The following is a 24,155-nucleotide window of genomic DNA, read 5'->3' on the forward strand; positions in this document are numbered from 1 at the left end:
TATATACGATTACATGAAGGCCGATTACATGAAGGCTATGTATACGATTACATGGAGGCCCATTACATGAAGGCTATATATACGATTACATGAAGGCAATATATACGATTACATGAATGCTATATATACGATTACATGAAGGCCGATTACATGAAGGCTATGTATACGATTACATGAAGGCCGATTACATGAAGGCTATATATACGATTACATGAGGGCAGATTACATGAAGGCTATATATACCATTACTTGAACGTTAAATGCACGTTACTTGTTAGTATACTTTGATGTAGCAATATCTTTGTCTTAATTTAAAGGCTTATAGAAATGACTTCGCAAGTGCAATATGTTAACAAATATTCAACAAAAGAGTGTAATGTATATTCTATTTTTTTATCTTTTTAACAGTATGGAGCTGCATTATAGTTGTTATCACCGGAAGTGAGCCATGCGCAGACTTGGACCCAATGGGATGCGCAAATAACCTCAATTTGTGCGAGGACCCTGTTTTAGCTCAGGATGTTTGCGCCAGGACCTGTAATTTATGTCGTAAGTAATTTTAATAAAGTTTAAAAAAATACCAACGACTCTTAAACAAGTTATTTTAATATTATGTTTATCACTTCCGTTGACACAATGTTACGCAAGAGTGTGGTATTGTGTTGAGTAGGAAACTGGCAAGCCTTGAGATTCCGTAAATTAACCTCACATATCCTTTCCGCTACCATAGCCGCCTAATGCTGATCCTAAATTCGGATGTCTCCATTACCTCTATCGTACACCGGCAAACTACCGCAGCAGTGTAAACCGTACTTAAATTTTCAGCTTCCGATTACCGCTATCGTACAGCGTCGGAATACCTCTTATTTTTATAATCCTGTACATGTTTTCCCAAAAGCAGAGGCTTGAAGCTCACGATTAAAATGCTTTAGTAATAAGGTAAATTGTTTATCAATTTCTAAACAGTACAGATTTCAAACACACTTAAAAATAATTACAAACATTATATAGTACATAAAACAGTGAATTATTTGAATCTAGAAAAAAATATTAAATCTAGAATGGTTAGACCAAGTTGAGATTGATATCTTATATCAACACAGTGCATAGACTCTATACACTATATGGATATGCTCGATACACCGTGACAGTACATACACTGGTGTTATATTCTATACCAGTATATACTGTGCACGGTATATATTCTGTTCATTCTCAGAGGTGTTGAAGCAGTGCTTCAACACCCCTGTTCTCTATACAATGTATACAGCCAGAGATTTTGAAGATTTAGTTCAACTCCTCTGTTATAGTTTATATACATTGTGGAAGCGTGCACTATACTCTATTCATTGTCAAGAGGTGTTGAAGCAGTGCTTCAACACCCCTGTTACCTATACAATGTATACAGCAAGAGATTTTGAATATTTACTTCAACTCCTCTGTTATAGTCTATATACATTGAGGAAGCGTACACTATACTCTATTCATTCTTAGAGGTGTTGAAGCAGTGCTTCAACACCTCTGTTCTCTATGCAACGTATACAGCCAGAGATTTTGAAGATTTACTTCAACTTCTCTGTTATAGTCTATATACATTGTGGTAGCGTGCGCTATACTCTATTCATTTTCAGAGGTGTTGAAGCAGTGCTTCAACACCCCTGTTCTCTAGGCAATGTATCAACCAGAGATTTTGAAACTTTACATCAATTCCTCTGTTATAGTCTATATACATTGTGGTGGCGTGCACTATTCTCTATCTGTAAATTTGAACCTGTGTTATAGTCTATATACATTGTGGTAGCGTGCACTATACTATACTCATTCTCAGAGGTGTTGAAGCAGTGCTTCAACACCTCTGTTCTCTATTCAATGTATATAAACGGAGATTTTTGAACAAAAAATGGAGAAAACTGCACAAAAATAATTTTGATGAATTTATGTCATATCAGGCAACATATTTAATATACTTAAATCATAGAACAATTATATGGCGCAAAAAATGATTTTTGGGGTAAAATGTTGGAAAAATTAAATGAAAATGACAATTTATGAATTTTGCCAATAACTCTGCCTTATTTTGCAATAAAAACACCAGAACTACTGCAGCTAATATATATCATTTAACATTATTATATATTATTATATAGAAACAAAGTTGTTTTTTTTTAAATATGATTTTCGGGGTAAAATGTATGAAAAATTAAATGGAAATGAGAATTTCTGGAATTTGCCAATAACTTTTTCAAATATTGCAATAGAATGACCAGAATTACTGTATTTCATAAAAATTACAGTTTAATATATCAAAAGAAAAGAAACTATGTAATTTTGTGAAATGTGAATTTTGGGGAAAATGTTTGAAAAATTAAATAAAAATGAGAATTTCTGAAATTGCAAATTATTAGCACAAATTCTGCAATACAATGACCAGAAATTTTACTGTATTCAATAGATACTATAATACAGGATAACAAACCTAAAGTCTAGAAACCATGTATTGTGAATAAACAAAAAATCATTTATGTGCATTTTTCTGAAATTGTCTCCTTAATTTTTGAAGCTCTGCATCAATCCTCTGTCAAATCAATTAACCTTGTTCTCTGTATTCATTTATGATGATCCCCTTTTAGGTAATAAATCTTTTGAAATCATTGAAAATTGACCTTTTTCTCTGTCACCTGTATGTCGATGAATTTTATAATGCCAATATTTGCCAGACTCGCAAAATTCATAACAAACCAAAAGCCCAAGGCATTTTTTCAAGAATATAATGCGACAGTCACTTGGGTGTGGAGCCTTGCCCAGCAACGTCTACATTTTTAAATTGTCATAGCCTAAAATTGGTATTTCCCGACATGCCAACATTTAGACATATCCAACATGATAACCCAAACTAAGGTCTCCCTAGGCTAAATACTCTTCCAGCTAGACACTAGAATTGGACCTACAATATCGAAGATGTCCATAAAACCCAATTCACATAACAGGACAGGAGACCAGGACAACCAAAAGACATGGTTGTCTATTTTATAAACAAACAAGACTATGCATTTACCATAACTGTATCTATTTTGAACATGAACAGAACATTAGTAAATTTAATCCTAAGAATCTGATGTCAATAATCCCGTACATGTATGTATATCTATGTCCATCAATATGATAAGAAATGGAAGTTTCTTCTAAAACATACACAGAAACAGCTATTGTTCATATAAACCATAACATAAGGTGTCTTATAATAATGTCAACAAGAGCTGTCTTTGGACAGCACGCTCAATTAAATGAGGCTTTGTCTTAAAAATGAATACAATAATGATGTAATATGTGCCTGTCGAAAGCAATAAAAAGAGTCAAATTAAAAAGTTAACTAGAAATGCTGCAATGCAACAAGAACTTCAGCCTTTATTGTGAGATTCAGTTTTAAATGTATTAAAACTGAAGTTATTCAGTACCAAGCATTTTTCTATTTTTAGTTACAGTGACCATGACCCTAGGGACCCAAATCAAATATAAAAATGAATGGAAATTTTGCCTTTAGACTGTTATTAAATGGTAAATAATATTTGACAGTTAACTATGTACATCTACATTTTAACTTTAAAAAGGTTTCCTTGACATTAAACAATCATTTGTTTTTATAAACAAAAAATTAACAAAACAATGTGGCGAACAGATCAAGAATCTAGGTTTAAGAAGTGACATTTCTAGAGGCTTACCATGTGCTCCAATATGTATGGAACTTAATAACCATGGTTTTATTGAATTTATACTGTCATATAGGGTAATGTGCAATATAGTTAACAGAACACTCAAAAGTACAATGAAACATTTAGGTTAGAAGTTAAAATATAATTAGACAATTAGCCATAATTGACCAAGTCAGTATGGAAATTAACAACAGAACAAGGTAACTAAAAAAAAATATAGATTAAAAATAATAATATATGATTTGCATTCATTTAATTCAAGTTTAAAACAAACTTTTAATAATGAGCTAGCTCAATTGTTACTAAGCAATGTGCTTTATTGCTCACCTCAGAACCAGACACATTATTTGTTTCAATAATATGATCACAAGATTTTATTCACTAAAATATGTGCCTAATTATTAACTTTTTACATGTTATGCCTTATTTGTTGAAAAGTCTTGCTGGCTAAGTTGTGATATATGATGAGGAAACAATACCTCTATGAATAGCAATTTTAAAGGTTTTTAATACTTGACTTAGTGACTCCTGTTTCATATTACCTACATTCATTCTTTAAGGAAAGCTTGGGAAGAGAATATGGCCTATAAAACTAGAACATAGTTTTTTTCTAAAACTTGACCAAATTTCACTCATATAAAGTGGAACTTGAGGCCACTCTAATCAAACACATTTTGACCAATAAACAAGTTTCACCTAATATTATTTAAATGTTGACGAGAATAAATACTGACAAATATCATGAAAATTATATATATAGTTTCTGAAGCATTTACAGTTTATATTATTAGAACAAACAACCTACATGCTTTTTGTCCAACCTGAACAGTTATCAATCTCTACTAAGATTTTTTTGGTAAACATATTCTGGCCAGTATGAATAAAGACCAAAGAGCCAAGAGCTGTCACAGAGACAGCGCTCTCGACTATTCCGCTGCTTTTCAGTGTAAGGATGGAAAAGTTTTGGCGAAACATGCATGGATCACTGTTAGATTAGATTTCAATGCAATACATGATGTGCGGAGATATTAACATAAATGTGGTTACATGCAAAATTTTATCCAGAATTTTTATCTACCTTGATTATTCAATTAGGTTGGGTGGTTGTATAAAGTCTCAATGCAATTCATCCAGTAGTTGCTGAGATATTAACCTATGTGTGCTTACATGCAAAACCTTAACCAGAATTTCTGAGTGAAATAATAAACGCAAGTATTTGCATTAAATGCAAACTATAGTTATATAACTTGGAAAATTAAGTAGGTTGGATGGTTGAGTACCATTGTATCAAGTCTCAATGCAATACCTCAAGCAGTTGCTGAGATATTAACCTATGTGTGCTTGCATGCAAAACCTTAACCAGAATTTCTAAGTCAAATAATAAAGGCCTATTATTTACATTAAATGCAAACTAGAGTTATCTTACTTGTTTAAATAAGTAGGTTGGATGGTTGAGTACCATTGTATCAAGTCTCAATGCAATACCTCAAGCAGTTGCTGAGATATTAACCTATGTGTGCTTGCATGCAAAACCTTAACCAGAATTTCTAAGTCAAATAATAAAGGCCTATTATTTACATTAAATGCAAACTAGAGTTATCTTACTTGTTTAAATAAGTAGGTTGGATGGTTGAGTACCATTGTATCAAGTCTCAATGCAATACCTCAAGTATTGCTGAGATATTAAGCTATGTGTGCTTGCATGCAAAACCTTAACCAGAATTTCTAAGTCAAATATTAAAGGCCTATTATTGGCATTAAATGCAAAGTAGAGTTATCAAACTTGGTTAATTAAGTAGGTTGGATGGTTGAGTACCATTGTATAAAGTCTCAATGCAATACCTCAAGTAGTTGCTGAGATATTAACCTATGTGTGCTTGCACGCAAACCCTTAACCAAGGGGTGACGCCGACGCCGACGCTTGGGTGAGTAGTATAGCTCTCCATATTCTTCGAAAGTTGAGCTAAAAATGAGTCCCCATACTAAAGTGTTAACACTGTATGAAACTGTTAATAAAAATGAAGGACAGACTATGATCAATCACAATAGTTCAACATGAGCACTTTGTACTGTGTTGAGGTAAATGTTAATCATCCAACTTATTTAAGGGTAATCTATTTCCAAATCTATAATGTATTTGTCTGCTAAAAGTTAAAATTGGTATATCATTCCAATTTTAGTGAATCTTTATGTGACGGATGTCTTGTCCATTAAGTTGCCTTCAATGAAGATTTTGAAGTCAGACTGTCTCTTGTTGGATGTGGGGAGTTTTCTGAAAGAAAAAGGAACATTAAGCAATACATAAACGCAGGTCCATTGTTGGCTTCAAATATTGAACTATTAAGGAGCTTTTCATTCATTTGTGCCATTGGCTTCAATGTTAAAATTTGATAGTTACCCCATATAAGTATCATTTAAAAGGGCTTTGCATACTGATTACTTTTATGTAAAATCAATGACAAGAACATATTTTCACCTTGAAAAGTTATTGCTGGCATCCCAAAATCACATTATTGTTCATCAGATACATTAAGTTATTATCTATTTTGCAAAAGCTCTATGGTTAATTTTGAAATATGATAGTTCTTATACATATTATATCTTAATATTAAAAATTAGCCACACTTTTTGTGATATAGATTTTATATATATGCACATAAAAATATGTAACAAAAAATATACAAATAAATAAGAAACGATAAAAACACACAAATCTTAGTTTATATTACATTGATAGATAGTTCATATAAACTTTGCTAAACACAGAAAGAAAATAATTGTTTCTATTACAGGATTTGAACCTGGACAATTAATTTTAATGTGAATGAGCATATTTGAGCATGATCACAACTGTGCATTACAACAAAGGATAACATTGAAAACTAACAAAGGGCAACTACTACAAAAAAAATCTTGAGTTATGGTTTCTGTGCACTGCACTTCTGCTAAATGAGATCTATCTGTACATATTTGAAGTTTGAGATCAACACCTCAAAGGCTTTTCAAGTTCTGCTGCAGACAAAAACTCAGTATGAAATATAACAAAGGTTTATTACAAAAATAACTGTAAACAGAGTTATGGTCCCTTAACACTGCACTTCTTCTCAATAGGGATCTATCTGTATATGAAGTTTGAAGTTAATACCTGGGGGATTTATGCTCAAGATTACATTCCATGCACACGCACACACACGTGCACAATTACACAATTACTGTATCCACTTTGCCTTTTGGCAAGGGATTATCAATAGATTAGTCCTCATCATCACGGTCTTAAACAAACATGATGAACATAATCATAGCATGCATAAAACAGTTTACAGTTGTATCAAATCTGGAATAAAAACTGTACCTAGATGAATTTGTAACAGATGGCGATCAGTCATCACTTTCCTGTTTCCTGTTTCTCATTGTGTCATTGCTGTATCTCATTGTGTCTTAGTTGGTTTAGTACAACTCTGGCCTGGTCCACAATTGCAACAACTGAAAAACAACTGAACAATTAGCAAAAGAGAACTTATACCTTAAATGTACATAATATATTGCTACTAAAAATGACTCATACTGTCAAACACTTGTTTCCTTGAAAAACTACAGCTATCACCTATTGTAATAAGAGGTTTCACTGAGAGTGATGTTTGCTTTTAAGCATACAGTAACCAATTAGGCAATAATTTTAAAACTGCCAAGCACAAAATAAACATAAGAAAATAATCCTTAATATACCAAAAACAGAATAGTGTTTTGTTAAATTAAAGTAAAAAATGAAAAAAAGTTATGAAGAGAAGAAAAAAAATAAAAAAAATATAAAGATAATAATCAAAGGTTTACAATTCTTTGACTACCATACACAATTTAATGATTCATATGCACAGCTATTTTTCTTATCACGTCCAATATGTGCATGAAGTTTGAAGTTAATACCTCAAAAACATAGAAAAGTGAAAGAAAAATAATCAAAGACCAATAACTCTAAAATACCATAAACAAAAATGTTTTTTGCACAGCACTTCTCGTCAACATATTTAATATGTGTTAGAAATCTCAGAAGCATTTGAAATTATGGATAAAAGAAGACTTGTCCAAATGAACCCTAACCATCAAGTGGTAGGAGTATAATAGCAGAGACAAATCATACATATGTCTTTATATTTTATATGTCAATGTATGTTTGAACAGAATAATTATGTTAATTCTCATTTCTTGGCTTTCCTCATATTTATATTGTTATACATAGAATTAATCCAAAGAGAACTTACCATTCACTGACAAGATTTCCTCATTATACACAGGAGTACATTTGTATCTTCATACTTTTAGAATCTCTCCATTTTTCTTCTCCATGGAAACTGCAATGCATAACACATAAGAAAGGAAATCAAACAATTGCATTTTTTAAAACAATTTGTAGAGAAAAATAAAACATGACTTCAGACACATGCAGAATTATTTGCATTTATTTTAAGCAAGTTACAAGAGTAACTGTACCCTATGCCATCTGAGTAAAATCTGCATGCAACAAACATGTGCATGCAAAATTGCATGGACTTTCATTTATTTGCTTAACAGTTTCAATTAAACCTAACAACCTGACCAAATACTTGAAATATCTTATACTTGAATACATTATGTTATACTAGTAAATGACATTGAGTACATGTAAATATGTGTTAAAAATCTACCTTTCAAATCCAATGCTTTCTTTGCATCAAAATATTTGTCTGTTTGCCCTTAAATTGGTCCCTCAAGAGTATCTGGTCTGAAATAAATATAAAATTCACCTACTTTTAAGCTAAAATTAGCTATAATACTAACTTGGCTGATCTTAGGAAAAAATGAGTCTTAAAGCTGCACTCTCACAGATTGACTGTTTTAACATTATTATTATCTCAGAGAATCAATGCCTTTAACTGCTAACAATAAAACAGATGTCATGTATTGAGAAATCTGCTTATTATTTCATTTTTCTGACAGTGTTCAAATTTAAGTCACAGAACAACAATTATGAACGTACATATGAAAAACAGCTATCTGATATTTTTTCAGCAGTTTTAAATCATGGTTCGCGGACATAATTTATGCACTAACATTGCATGATTCATTCCATGATGAAAAAAAAAGTTGTCAGAATGGTAAATCTGTGAAAATGCAGCTTTAATAACAATCCCCAACAGTTCCTCCCAAAGACTTGTTTAAAAGGGGCTGTAATCTGTTTAATGAAATAGCGGAAAAAAAGAAAATTGACGAAAACTGACATAAACTTGGTATCTATGTGTACAATGCATTAAAACTTACTAACTGAAGTACCACATAATTTACAATAAAAAAAATTCGCCAATATATTACAAGTTAGGTATAAAGATTAAATATTCCAACTGTTTAGGATAAGCCTTCATAGCACAGTGGATACAACACTGGACTGCAATTTTGGCGACACCGGTTCCAACCCATTCTCTGACTTGATATTTTTTTTTACATTTTGCATTTTAGTAATTTTGTTTTACCATTATGATATCAAAGATCAAAAGATTTTTTGAATAATTGTCCTGAGATTCTTTACAGAATATATATATATATATTTTTTTTTTTTTTTTTTTTGGGGGGGGGGTCCAACCCCCTTTCTGGATCCGCTAGTGTGGCTTACTCCCGTAAAATGAACTGAATTTAATTTGGTGCAAAGCTCTAATAAAAATTTGTGTATTCAATTAAATTCATAAAACTAATTAATGTAAACAAACCATTTGCAACTATCCCTGAATAACTTTTAAATGATACTTTTGATAGTGATTATTTTCATTTGCATGATAACTAAGAAAATATAAAATAACACTTGAGTGTCCTGTATGGTATCCCGATATAGTCAATACTTACAACTTACATGTGCAGGAATCAGGAAGGAGTTCCATTCTACCAACTTAATACCATTCTTATTTGTCGTCTTCTTAACCGGATGCTTGAATTTTTGTAAACAAACCCAATGAATCCTGCATCGTTCCACTAGACTTTCTCGCTTAATATTTACGCTCGGTTGTGCCTGTATCGAAGAAAATGAAGAACAGTCCAAAACATTGCGTCATTTAGTATTTAGCACGCGCTAGAGTGATTCAAAACATCGAATTTGACCGACACTGAACAGAGGTAAATGGCTATTTTCTTTGAAATATATAACTCTTTCTAGTTCAAAAGGTAATTGAATTTATGTAGATACGTAAACAATTGACAGTTTACGAGTACATTTTATTGATATAACGAAATACTCCTTAAAGCTGCACTCTCACATACATCTATTTTGACAACTTTGTTATTTTTTATTTTTGTCTTGGAGTTTGATTGAGCCAGTTTCTGTGTAAATATATATGCAAATAAGTGATATAAGCCTGCTGACAAAAGATCAGATCGCAGATTTACATATTCCGTTAAAAAAATTGTTTTATGGCTAAAAGTGCTACGAACAGTTGGAAGAAAAATGCATAAAACATCATTTTCTTAAAGCTGCACTGTCACAGATGAACATTTTGGCAACTTTTTTATGTTTTGTCTTGGAATGTACTAATTTTGGCGAAAATCCATGGAAACCAGTTATATAAGACTGCTGACAAATATAGATCGCAGATTTTTATATAAACCAGTTCAAAAATTGATGTTTTGTTCATTTTTCTAAAACGTTTATTAACGGTTTTAGCCATAAAACATTAATTTTCAAACGGAAATATGAAAATCTATGATCTGGTTTTTCGTAAGCAATCCTATATCATTGGTTTGCAGATATTTATACAAAAATTTGCTCTTTCCAAGACAAAAAATAAAAAAAGTTGTAAAAATGGTATATCTGTGTTTTTTTAAGCAGTCTTGTGTCACTGTTTTTCTTGCACTTATGCATTTATTGGCTTGTATAAAGACAAAAAATAAAACAGTTGTCAAAACATTTAATCTGTTAAAGTTCAATGTTTATTTAAATATACTTGATGCTTGCCTTAATCATTGCCGCTGACAGACCAACATCCAACAATGCAGCGATATTTTTAAAGTCTCTTTCACATCATTCTGTATCCTAATATTTTAATTTATTTAAGATAGTTGCTTATCAAGATGTTGAATGCATATTTTACAGCCTTTTAGGCTTTAGAGTGTATTCAATGTCATTTTCAGACAGAAATATCTTGATCGAAGCTAGGAACAAGCTCACAACTGGCATTAGTGAGTCATGCCTGTCAAAACTAATTTTGGGGTACATGGATGTGTTTTTTAAAGTAGAACAGTAGACATCAACTTTACAATGTACATGAATACATTGCATTCATACTTTAGTTATTTATGTATTCATGTACATTGTAAAGTTATTGTAGATGTAGATCGTGTCGATGAGAACCAGCCGTTCAGTTAGCTCAGTTGGTTACAGCGCCATGATAGTGTTCCAGCAGTTGTTGTTGGTTCAAGCTCCACACTGGGGCACTTCTCCTCCCAAGTTTACTTAAATGGTGGCAGCGGTACATGGCAGGAGTGCTTCCGTCAGCTTTAAACTACAGTCGAAACTCGATGGCTCGATATTCTAGGGACCAGCCAAAATACTTCGAGCCTCGAGAATATCGAGCCAAGCGGGATTGCTTACAGAATGTTATTTTTTTTTATTATTCGTTACAAAAAGTCTTGTTTACCTCGTTTGTTATTGGCTATGCTATCTCCGCAAGAGAAGAGTATTAATTGGACATAGTTACACGTCGTAAAGTTCGTAACATCACTTATTCGATACTTAGAAAATATTATTTGATTGTTTTTATTAATTATAAAAATTATGCGAAAACAACAAACAAGTAATTTTAAACAAATGGGTAACAAAAACATAGCTTATTAGTTATATCAATAAAAAAATAGATAGCAGATTTTTATATTTAAGTTTAAAAAGTAATGTTTTATGCATTTTTCTTAAACCATTAGTAACGGTTTAAGCCATAAAACAATAATTTTCGAACAGAAATATGGAAATCTACGATCTGATTTTCTTGGCAGCAATCATATATCATTGGTTTGCAGATATTTATGCAAAAATTTGCTCTTTCCAAGACAAAAAATAAAAAGGTGGTAAAAATGGTATATCTGTGAGAGTGCAGCTTTAAATTTTATGATTTAATGACAACTGCCTTGAAATAGATACCTGATTTAAGCATTATGCCAATGTTTATAGATTTCTATTATATTTTACTGTGAAATAATGTAAATATATACATATAATTGTTTGTGTTAGTTTAAATTTGCTTGATTTATCATTAACCTAATTATATATTATTTCATTTTTTTTTTGTATTAACCCAATATTATGTCATATAATATATCTATGGGTATATAATACCAAGGTAAACACATGTATACAAATCACTTATTATTATGTATAGATAGTTTTTATTTCCATGTAACTCATTTGCCTACATACATTTTGGAAAATGTGGTCCATTACAGATAAAACCCAGATGTATACATGGCCTGGATTTCCATATTATGCTGCCCAGAATAAAAGACGATGCAGTCCAGAATAAAAAAGAATTGTATGGCTCAATAATCTTTACCAAACTTGGTAAAAAAACACTTTGTCATATTATGAGAAATCCCTGTTTTTTTTGTTAATTATGTTCATTCACAGTATATGAAATTCACCAAGCAACACAAGACTTAATGTCCACTTGACACATTTCTAGTATATTTGGCTTGTACATAAACATCACTTTTTTATAAGAGAATAAATCTCATGTAGGACATTTAGATTGCTCTAGAAATAATTGCCAAGATGTTTTGCATTTGAATCATGTTTAAAGCATACCCAACATTATTTGCATTTATTGTGTTCATGATTGTGTTGTATTCTTCCTTTTTAAGATGCATCAGATGAAGTCTTTGACTATCTAGAAAGGGATTTTGTAAGCTAGTACTGGACATGAAGACAGTCACTTGGAAATGATGATTGTGCAACAGCTGTTAAACATATGCAATACATCATATGGTAATTTCTTTTCACCTCAATGAATATTTAAGTGACCTACCCACAAATAAAGTGATTCTCTAATAGTTCCAATTTCCACTTTGATTTTGTAATCTGGTATTCTTCATTACTACTACCCGTAACTGGTATCTAAAAATAACATTATAATATTCATCAATAATATCATAATACCTTGTGAATATTCAGTTATTTATATATGTAATCAATTTGTTTTTGTGTATGTGGTGTTTATATGTTGGAGTTTGTAGTTCATTGTCAGTGATTTTTTTATTGTGAAAACTCCATTTTCCCCCAAATTAAAAAAAACACATTACATTCCGGATTAAAATAGCAATGAATTTCTTGAAATATAAACAAAATCTTGACAAGTCTTACTCTTTCACAGCATAAGGTATGCATAAAAAAAGTTAAAAAATGTATATTTGCCATTATATAAGCAATTTTGGCCTGATTTTGTATTTTTCCCAAAGTTGACTTTTTACCGAATTTGCGAGGTACATTGTACAGGCAGTAAAAAGAATTCATAAAAAAATCACTGATTGTTGTTAAGTGTTTTTATGAATGTTGTTCAAGTTTCGTCCTTGGGGTCAAAGTTGTCCCAACCATAGTTCCCCTGTTACTGATAGACTTCTAGAACAAAAATTGATACACATTCAAATCAGGCAATGACTTCTGCAGTAATGTATGAATTCCTTAGAAACTGATGTCTAAACTAAAAGGTATTTAGTTTCAAATATTATGAAACAAGTTGTTACAACAATATAATAATCACCTTTTGGCAGGATGTTAAGCAAGGTTTTGCCTTGTTGAGGAAATCGTAGACCTCGTAGTACCCTTAAGGAACTCACTTGTCTAACTTAGTGACTACAATCCAAACTCACAATGTCTTCCTTAACAACCACTTTATAAGCAACCAAGGACATCCTTATCAAATACTTCATTTACAGCGTGCAATGACTTCCATAAAAAATGATTACTTCCTAAACAATCCTTGGCTTCTTTATCAACCAATGATTGCCTTAGCAACTACCTTCATCCATAGCAACAAATGAATCCCCATTTAACCAATGTCTTCCTTAGCATCCAATTCCTTCCAACGCATCCATTAACTACCTTTATAGGCACCAATGCCTTATTTAGCAACCACGTTTTTCCTGAGCAACAGCCAACATCCATAGCAACCAATTACTTCCTTAGTAATCATTTACTTCCATAGCAACATTCTGGTTCATTACCGTAACATCCATTGACCATGGGAACAACCAGCTTACCATACTTCTCATTTCTGTTAACAAAGAGCAGCCTTCTTTGAGGAGTCCTTATCAACCATCAAATAACACAGCAACCACTAACCTGCTAAGCAAATAGCCACACCTTTCATAACCAGTTGTTACCTGACTGACTTGTTCATGGTCATTTTAATCAGGTGACCAATTAAGGGCCATGCTGGCCCTTTTGTTTTGAATGTACATTTCCTTAGCTTATTCATTTAATTCAGCAAATGTATAAACATAGTGTACAATACTTTCAAGTTTTGTCATTATTATATATTATCAATGTTTTAATTTTCAAACAGGTGACCAGACAGGGAGGAAACTAGGGAAATGGTTATCCACCAACAGCCCAAGTGCTTGGTTGATAAGAGAAGCCACAGCATTAAACATTACTGCACAAAGTGGTGTGCTTCGCTAACACTTATGATTGTGATTTGATAAAAAAGCAATGAATGAACGCTCATTATTCATAACTATAACTAAAACATTGATGTCAAAAGTTGTCAATTTTCAACATATATAGTATTTGAGATCATGATCTATAGTTGTGTGTAATAGATTATCAAAGAAAAACAAAAGAGTGGGCAACAAAATGAATAGCATAATGCACCAGTCAATTGTAACCACATCCCGCCCCCAGGTCCGGGGACTTTTGACTTTTGGTCCAGCCTACCCCAGGTTAAATTCTCTGAACAGATCCTGAACTAAAATCCCTGCCAAATTCCCCCGCATCCAACATACCATACGTAAGACAAAACCACCGCATTCACACCCAGTATACCCCCAGACGGAGGTGGTGGTGGTTACAATTGACATGTGCATTACCCACTACCCATTTACACCAGTAATTCATAATTATATTTGATAGACATGCCTCTTGTCAAAGGTTTTGAAGGGTATGAACGTCAGAACTACCTGCCTATGGCCTTTCAAGATTTTATAACATTGTTAAACTAAAGAAATTATTATTAAGTTTATACTAGATCTTTGTTAAGAGTGACCCCTTTGATAATTCTGGAGAAAAACTATTAGGATTAGGTTCTGTATTTGTCCATAATTTGTCATATGACATGTAAGCAGGAGTTCATTCCTTCAAAGAATTGTGAATATTATATAATTATGTATTTGACATCTTATGAATTTTATCACACTTTAACCTAGAGGCAGTTCAAATAAATATTGCTATGATTGAACCAATACTGAATAAGGGCAAGAATTCCAAACAAGACAGTATATATCTAGTATCATGTTTGTCTGATAATTTTGAAATCATAGTGATTAAATCTAAAAGGATGTTAAAGCTGCACTGTCACTGATTAAGAGTTTTCACATTTGCTTTGAAAAAAATAATTAAAATAGTCTGACTTTTGCATGAATGCCTTCAATCCAGTCATATAAGATAACTCTCAATGAAACAGAATTCAATTGTCTGAAAAACTGCCAAAATTTTCATTTCTTCTCAAGCATTACTAACCATTAAACATAGAGTTTTAAATGGTAATAGGAAAAACTGTGATTTTGTATGCAGTCTCATATAACTGTTATCAGACATGTGCACAAAAGTTTTTCATTCCAAGTTAAAAATAATAAAAAAAATCATATATCTGTGAGAGTGCAGCATTAACAATGACAACAATTATTAAAAATGGTATTTCCAACTGTGTATAATAATGCAACAACAATTTACCTTCTACTAGCACATTGAATTACAAGTTCTGCTTTTTCAAAGAAAACGGGCATATGGGAAGTACCATCACTTCCAGCGATATTTTTGTTGTAGCTTTTTTTATAAGAGACATTGGCAAAAACTGTTCATAGATTGTGTTTTAAGGTGTATGTTTTATAGACAGTACTCCAATTCTCTTTAATATATAATATGTTTGTTTCAATTAAGGCTTTTGTGTGTTTTAGGGCTGTTTCAGACCATTCCTGATATCGTATTTTCATATAAACCCGGCAATCATAATTGCATACCTCTTTGCAAAAGAATAATAAACATTCACGGAAATTAAACAGTAACGGAATTTTTCGAATTTTTCTCAACATAAGAAGAGACTTTTGTATTTTGGCCCAGCTAATGTTATTATATTGTTGACTAACATAAGCTTACAAGCAAATTAACAGGCAGAATAGATAAAGAAAAGATGAGCATGTAGTCTTGTTTTGCATACAGAAGTAAGGGGCTTAGCTAGCCCTTTATATGTGGATTCATAATTGCTAGGTGGGTCTCGGGGCATGCCCCCTCAGAATATTTTGAAAAACATGGTGCATTCTGGGCGTTCTGAGGTGCTTTATTTTGTACTGGAAAATAAAAATGACATTTAAAGGATCATGTAGTCAAGTACGCATACTGCAACTTTGGCTGATTATTTTATGTTTTTATCAGAATCATGTGGATTCATCCGCATACTAGTGTTATATGCAGCTTCACGCCTGGTATCTCTGACAGACATTTTTAGGCTTATGTAGATGTTTGCAAGGCAAGGCTTAGCAAACCAAAGCGCCTGTCTCATTATATCGGATTCAAAGTGCTTTTGCATGTTGTTTGCAATTGTGAATTTTGCGCGACTGGTAAATATCTGCAATATAAAAACTTAAAATTCATTGATGCCTAGGTGACCAAATTTCAAAATTTTTCATTTCATTTGTCAAACATTGTGCCCCAAAAGCACATTTCACATAAGTATGTAGTTTCTTTACTTAAGGTCTATTATATTGTAATATAAAATATATTAAGAAACAGTCATTCTGGTAATTTTATTGCAAAATTTGACAAAGTAATTGGCAAAATGCAGAAATTTTCCTTTTTTTTCTAACAAATTTACCTAAAAATCATATTTTACAAAATACATAGTTTGTATATTTCAAGTATCTTATAATGTTATATAATATCTGTTTTAAAAAGTTATTTTGGTAATTTTATTGCAAAATTTGGCAGAGTTGATGCTAAGTCTAGAAATTCTCATTTTCATTTAACTTTTAAAACATTTTGCCCAAAAATTATATTTTGTACAATGTGATTGTATTATACTTATAGTATATTAAATTTGGTGTCTGATATAACACAAAACCAAAAAAAAAATCTAAGCATTTTTCTCCCATATTTCATTTTCACTGGACAAAGAACAAATAGAGGTGATAAGGTGTTGAAACTCTGCTTCAACACCTCTCTATTCAAATAGAGAATAGTCCACGCTACCACAATGTATATAGACTATAACAGAGGAGTTGAAGTAAAGTTTCAAAATTTACATTGCATAGAGAACAGAGGTGTTGAAGCATTGCTTCAACACCTCTGAGAATGAATAGAGTATAGCGCACGCTACCACAATGTATATAGACTATAACAGAGGAGTTGAAGTAAATCTTCATAATCTCTGGCTGTATACATTGCATAGAGAACAGGGGTGTTGAAGCACTGCTTCAACACCTCTGAGAATGAATATAGTGCATGCTACCACAATATATATATAGACTATAACAGAGGAGTTGAAGTAAATCTTCATAATCTCTGGCTGTATACGTTGTATAGAGAACAGGGGTGTTGAAGCACCGCTTCAACACCTCTTGACAATGAATAGAGTATAGTGCACGCTTCCACAATGTATATAGACTATAACAGAGGAGTTGAAGTAAATCTTCAAAATATATGGCTGTATACATTGTATAGAGAACAGGGGTGTTGAAGGACTGCTTCAACACCTCTTGACAATGAATAGAGTATAGTGCACGCTTCCACAATGTATATAGACTATAACAGAGGAGTTGAAGTAAATCTTCAAAATCTCTGGCTGTATACATTGTATAGAGAACAGGGGTGTTGAAGCACTGCGTTTGCTGTTTGAGCAGGTGGATCCAAGCTGTACTGAAGCCTCTTGGACTTCCGTGGTTTCCGTCTTTGTCAACTTAAGACAAATCGTTGACAATGAATAGAGTGAGATTGAATAGAATATATACCGTGCACAGTATATACTGGTAGAGAATATAACACCAGTGTATGTACTGTCACGGTGTATCGTGCATATCCATATAGTGTATAGAGTCTATGCACTGTGTTGATATAAGATATCAATCTCAACTTGGTCTAAGCATTCTAGATTTAATATTTTTTCTAGATTCAAATAATTCACTGTTACATGTTAATGTGCAGTTAATGGCTTTACGTTTTAAATCCACAGCCAATGTGACCGGCACGCCCCTCCAGTACATCGGCGTGGGCTACAATCTGCTCACAGGAAACCCGGAAATGGCATCAGACCCAGCAATCCTGCTGGATAAACGCGTACTTCAGGTATATTTTAGTTAAAATATGAAGAAACAGCACATGCATTGTATTCACAGCCTTGTTATACGGGTATAGCAAACACAATTTACACAACTGTTTAGTTTTGTTCTAGAAGGTTACTCAGTTTCAAAGTCAATTCTATGCCATTGTCTACGGTAACAATTGCACATATTACAATTTATCCGATTTGTCTTAAGTTGACAAAGACGGAAACCACGGAAGTCCAAGAGGCTTCAGTACAGCTTGGATCCACCTGCTCAAACAGCAAACGGCACACCCTTGTCCATGGATCCTTGTCCTTACAGGGCGAAATGAAGGCATTTGTACAGGCATCGTGTAGGTATTTTGTTATTGTGAGATCAACCATATTTATTTGTTAAAATCGTTTTAAATGGAAAAATAGATCTGAATTGGATATTAAACATAAAATGAGTACAAAAAATGAACATCTTTACTTTTTTCAGCAACACACCCTCCATCATTGACAGGATCAAGTTTCACTGGAAATTCAGGTGTGTTTCAGTTTATACACCCCTTTAACAATAAACATCAGTTTATCGAGCTAGCAGTGTAGGACCTCATTATTCCCAGATCATATTCTTCACGGGATAATAATAGTCATAATAATAATAATAATAAGAAGAAGAAGAAGAAGAAGAAGAAGAAGAAGAAGAAGAAGAAGAAGAAGAAGAAGAAGAAGAAGAAGACATATCCTTACAACAACATTAACAACACCACCACCACCAATTCTTAAAACTATTTTTTTCTATATTTAACTTGGTCGGATTGTGTCCCCGAGGCTGAATTGTTACAATATCGTAAATGCTCGACCATATCAGGCAAGCTCAGAACAGAACTATCTTTTAACCAAAGCTCTTCTAGCTCTGGGGTATTCACTGCTTGCCCGAAATTTAGCCGTTGAAAGCGTTGAAAATACTTTTTCAAGTACATCTGTCTATGCAAACACAACTCACGACAACACACACAATGCCATCTACCTTTACTAGGCATACACCAACTATTACGCTGCCAAGAAGAACCAATACTATTCCTACTTATACCACTAATACCCGTACAGCAAAAACATTAAAAAAAAAAAAAAAAATATATATCTACAACAACCGCCACTGCGCCTATAAGTGCAGCCAACTAACAGTAACAACTACAACAGAAACGACAACAACATAATCAACGATTCTTTTTGACTAGAATATATACGCATACATGTATATCAACAAAATATGTCTGCATTACTGGAAATAGCAATCTGTGAGAAATGTGACTCAGTTGTAAAATTCACTTTTTTTGTTAAAGAAATTATGCAATTTTTGACCTGTGAGGAATGTGATTTTATGGTACATATAAAACCGGCTTCGATCACAAATTTCCCAGGAGCTGTGACATTTTGTGAAAAATGAGGTCTTATTTTTCCCAGCTGTGAAAAATAGGATCCTATTTTTCCCAGGTGGGAAGAATATGATCTGGGAAAAATAAGGCCTTAACATAGAAGTTTTATGAAGTCAAAGCAAATGATTCTTCGCTGGTGTTGAGTAAAGTTTATTTATTCACAGAGTTTGTCAAAGCGCAGACGAAACTGAACGCTGGTGAAGAGGTCTACCAGGACCACGTGATCACATGCAAACTGGGAACAGCTCAGTATGACCTTGTAGGCGCGCAGTCGAATCACTACACAGTTTCTCATGACTTCGCCAAGGCTGTGTGCAACCTGTCGACATTGTACAGCTCCTCTGAGTCGCAATATCTTAATTTCCTCGATCAATGGGGCACGGTTAGTCCAAAATCTCTGATACATGTATTATGAACCTATTTGTGTTCAGGTCAACGGGTAGGATAAACAATATATCTTGGACACAGGTACTTGTCAAATGTTTCTTATGCTTGAAGATCATTAGATTATTTTCTTACTTAATTTTGTTTATTTGAATTATGTTCGAAACATAAGTCATGGAAAAGTGAAAAGTTAAGTAGACTACAAATAAATGCAAATTGAAAAAGAATTTATTGGGATAAGAATAATTATTTTTGTTTGATTTTCAGAGCGTTGTGACTATGGCAGACTTGGGGACACGGACGATTAAACGCCACAAATTGACTGTTCCCGCATTATTTCAACATGTCCAAACATCAGTATAGTTGACCCATTTTGCATTTATCTACAATTGCGCGGCATAGCATTTAGACCTCAAAGTAATTTAGTTATTATTTTTTCTTTGTATACGAAAATAAAATTTGAAAGAAAATAACTTTTTTTTATATATATATAATTTTAGGATCCAAGCGTACTTGACCATTCCGGCTATTTCAAAGGTCACACATCCTCATTGACCATTAATGTGGGCAGGTATAACCAGAGCGCACTCGCTACACATTCCTTTGGATCCCCAGATCAGCTGACCGTCGGGATTATTTCCAACCCCAAACCCATCCGAATTGAGGTTGCGCCGATCTTTGACTTTATACAGTGGAATTACTTTCAACCGGTACACGATTAAGTATATGTGTATTGTTCCGCCAGCAGTCTGGTGTTTTACGGCACTACAGACTAACCTGGCAACCTGTTTTAACGGGCACGTGCTTCTACTGACTATTCCACTTCCCTCCCCACCGATTTTACTATAAAATGTGTATATATTAAGCGGACAGCTGTATAACGCGGCCGCGGCCACTCGTCTTTGACCAAAAGAAGCCATACAGACACCCTTTAGCTACCACATTATGTATTATTATTATTTAGAATTACAACTTTCCATGACAGGCTGTATTTTTTATTTGTTCCCTTCGTTCCGTAGATAAGAAGACTTCCTCTGCCTATGACTTTTAGACAAAAAAGTGGTCTGTTAATAAGCCAAGAGCAGGAACCTTAAGGCATACTTATTAGGCCCAGAATAAATGTAATTTTAATAGTGTTCACATGCAGACTCCATACTTTGTCGGAAAAAAAACATACATGAGCATTGTGTTATGTGAATGGTTTCAAAGCTAGGATTAATACTAATATCAACTCTTGCTCTTAATTATAGATCATGTTTGAGTTGAAAGCGCGCCACGAGTGTGTGGACACGATGCAGGCCCACGACCTCCAGCAGATTGCCAACAACGTCCGGTCTGTAATGGCTCACTACGGACAACACAAGGGGGCGACCGGAACCACAGGTGCTACTTTGTAATCTTTATAAACGATGTATGCGTCAACAGATTTAGGTTGAGATAACACGAAATCCTTCGAGTAGATAAATTCCTTTTTTGTAAAGTTAACTGAAAAAAATCATCGACAGAGGAACTGTGTTTGAGTTTATTAAAACCAATGATACAAAATATTCTCATAATCCGTCTTTACTCAAATAATGATAAGATACATACCGATGCATGAAGTCCAGAAATGTAGAAGGAACCTTTCTTATCACATATTTACTCTTTATACCTCAGATCATTCGTTGCAAGCGCCTGTGACATGGCCCCTCGGCAAATTTGGGTTGATGAAGGCTGCTTCCGGTTGCCCAGGGAACGACGTCCACTGGCTACAAGGCTGGCGCAAACATGATACGGAAGACTCAGACGCCCATAACTACTTCACCCCTGGAGTCAATAATTATTTAAGTGGTAAATCAGATATTCTACTTGAGCTTTCATTTTTCAAAGAGTTTACACGTGAATTCTCGTTTTTGTAAATATTCCGCATAGCTTTAGTTTATAAGTTCGTTGAAGTAGCTTGTTACTACGTAAAATTCATAACAAAATTATTATTTTATTATTATTATTATTATTTTTATTATTGTTATTATTATTATTATTATTATTATTATTATTATTATTATTATTATTATTATTATTATTATTGTTATTATCATCATTTTTATTATCATTTTTATCATTATTATTATAAATTATTATTATTATTATTATTATTATTATTATTATTATTATTATTATTATTATTATTATTATTATTATTATTATTTTTATTATTATTATTATTATTATTATATTATTATTATTATTATTATATTATTATAATTATTATTAGTAGTAGTAGTAGTATTATTAGTATTATTAGCATTATTATTAGCATTATTATTGCAGGATATTTTTACTCGAACAACATCAAAACCGATTTCTGTATTAAGAACACCACTTCTGTCACAAGCTACGACACCAACTGGCCAAGAGGTTCCTATTGTATACTGAAGTACGGAGGTTCCTGTCCTTTTGGTAAGCATTCAGATTTTCGGTGTGCCATATCATCTAATTTTATTATGTAGACACTGTCCACAATCCTTCAAAGATAGAACATTAATTGTGACTAAACGACTGAAGCAGGGAACAGAGAAAAATGTACCTCCGTTTATAGTTTTTTGATGACAGAACCGGTCAAATTTAATAGCTTGTTACATCCTTCCTTCAGGTTTCCAAAACGGGTTCATTTTCTGGGACGATGAAGACGTGAACAATCAAAATGAACGAGGAGGAACTCTGCCGGATGGCGACTATGGCAGCAACACCAAGATTTACTATTGCTGCAGGTCAGCCGGCATTATGCACTTTAAAACAACATTTTATCTTAAGTAAACGCGTGTTTTTCTCATTTAGCCTTGGGTTTATTGCGACGTACGACCGTGCGGAAACTGTGTTGGCCATAACCGCTTCCGTGGCCTAAGGGTTAAGGTGTCCACCTACGGAGCGGGAGGTCGTGGATTTGATCCCTGAACGCGTCATACTGAAAAACATTAAATGTTGGAACAAGTAGCTCCATTGTCTGGCTCTCGGCATCTAAAGGGTATTGCTCTGAAAAGTGGTGTACTCAGTACTGGTTCAACCCAGGAAAGTTGTGCACCGTGCACCGAATATGTAGTAAAATAACCATAGGGACTCTTCGAAAACAGCTAGGGTATCGCGCCCGGTCTTCCTTGTATCCCACCACTGTCTCCTCCGCGTGCTGTCCATTCAGCATTACCGTTGTAAATAAGTGTGTGCACTTTCACGGGTTAACCCACAATGCCTAAAGAAAAAATACACTGAAACTTAGAACACTTGTTTCTTTGACAATACAAACATTTGTTGCTTAAAACTTACTTCGACTTAATCAGTGCAACAAATAAACCAATGTCAAGCATTACAATATGTGTTTTTGATTTTTCAGGAACGATGGTCGGACATCGACGGCGATTAGTCTGCCCGCGGACCGGCCCTTTATCCTGATGCGCCTGACGGCCACCTGCCAGGCCGTGTACGGTATGGGTGTCACGGACGTGTTCGTGCGCTGGGACGACGACGACTTTATCAACAACAGCGGTCACGGTGGTTTGCACCCGTACGACGACGGCGGCTCCAAGGACCACATGCTGCACTTCTGCTACTATCACTCCACCGCTCATGGAGGAATTGTCGGATAACACATGCGTTCATATTCGACTGTACTTATTTGTTCTATAAATAATAAAATGTTCAAGTTGTGCCTATGCTTTTATTTTCAATACATATTTAAAAGTTTACACCAATCTATCACGAATTCTTATCGACGTCGATGGTTTCCGAAATGATATAATACATGTAAAGGATGAAAAAAATAAAGTTTTAAGATATAAATCATTTTAAAACTAGCAGAGAACTTGACATAAACCCCTATTTTATTAACAACGACTATGTTGACTTCCCAAACCCAGTATTTTGCATGATCTTGAGGTTTCATCTGTTGCCTTGCGGCAGGGCTTATCTGTACCAAAACATGGCCGTTTTTGGTTTGTCCCAGTTTGCAAGCCAGATCCCGACGCAAACCCGCCATAACAGACATCCTCTACCCGATGATACCATTGACGCTGTATAGAGCTTCCGACACAAACCTCCACGATGAGCTCTTTATGCAGTGTTTTAAGAAG

At 33.5% G+C, this 24,155-nt stretch overlaps 1 protein-coding gene across 1 annotated transcript; it reads left to right on the forward strand.

Moving 5' to 3' along the window:
• The first annotated feature begins 443 nt into the window (after window positions 1-443).
• Window positions 444-23,673, forward strand: LOC128222964 (uncharacterized). The gene is made up of 12 exons (XM_052932156.1): window positions 444-549; window positions 18,155-18,267; window positions 18,459-18,597; window positions 18,726-18,773; window positions 19,833-20,050; window positions 20,320-20,409; window positions 20,553-20,762; window positions 21,303-21,435; window positions 21,709-21,882; window positions 22,363-22,491; window positions 22,685-22,802; window positions 23,420-23,673. Exons 1-12 carry the CDS (start codon window positions 468-470, stop codon window positions 23,670-23,672), a joined length of 1,707 nt encoding a protein of 568 aa, XP_052788116.1. The 5' UTR covers window positions 444-467; the 3' UTR covers window position 23,673.
• The last annotated feature ends 482 nt before the right edge of the window (window positions 23,674-24,155 follow it).

Source organism: Mya arenaria, chromosome 17, assembly GCF_026914265.1.
Source record: "Mya arenaria isolate MELC-2E11 chromosome 17, ASM2691426v1".
NCBI classification, from domain to species: Eukaryota; Metazoa; Mollusca; class Bivalvia; order Myida; family Myidae; genus Mya; species Mya arenaria.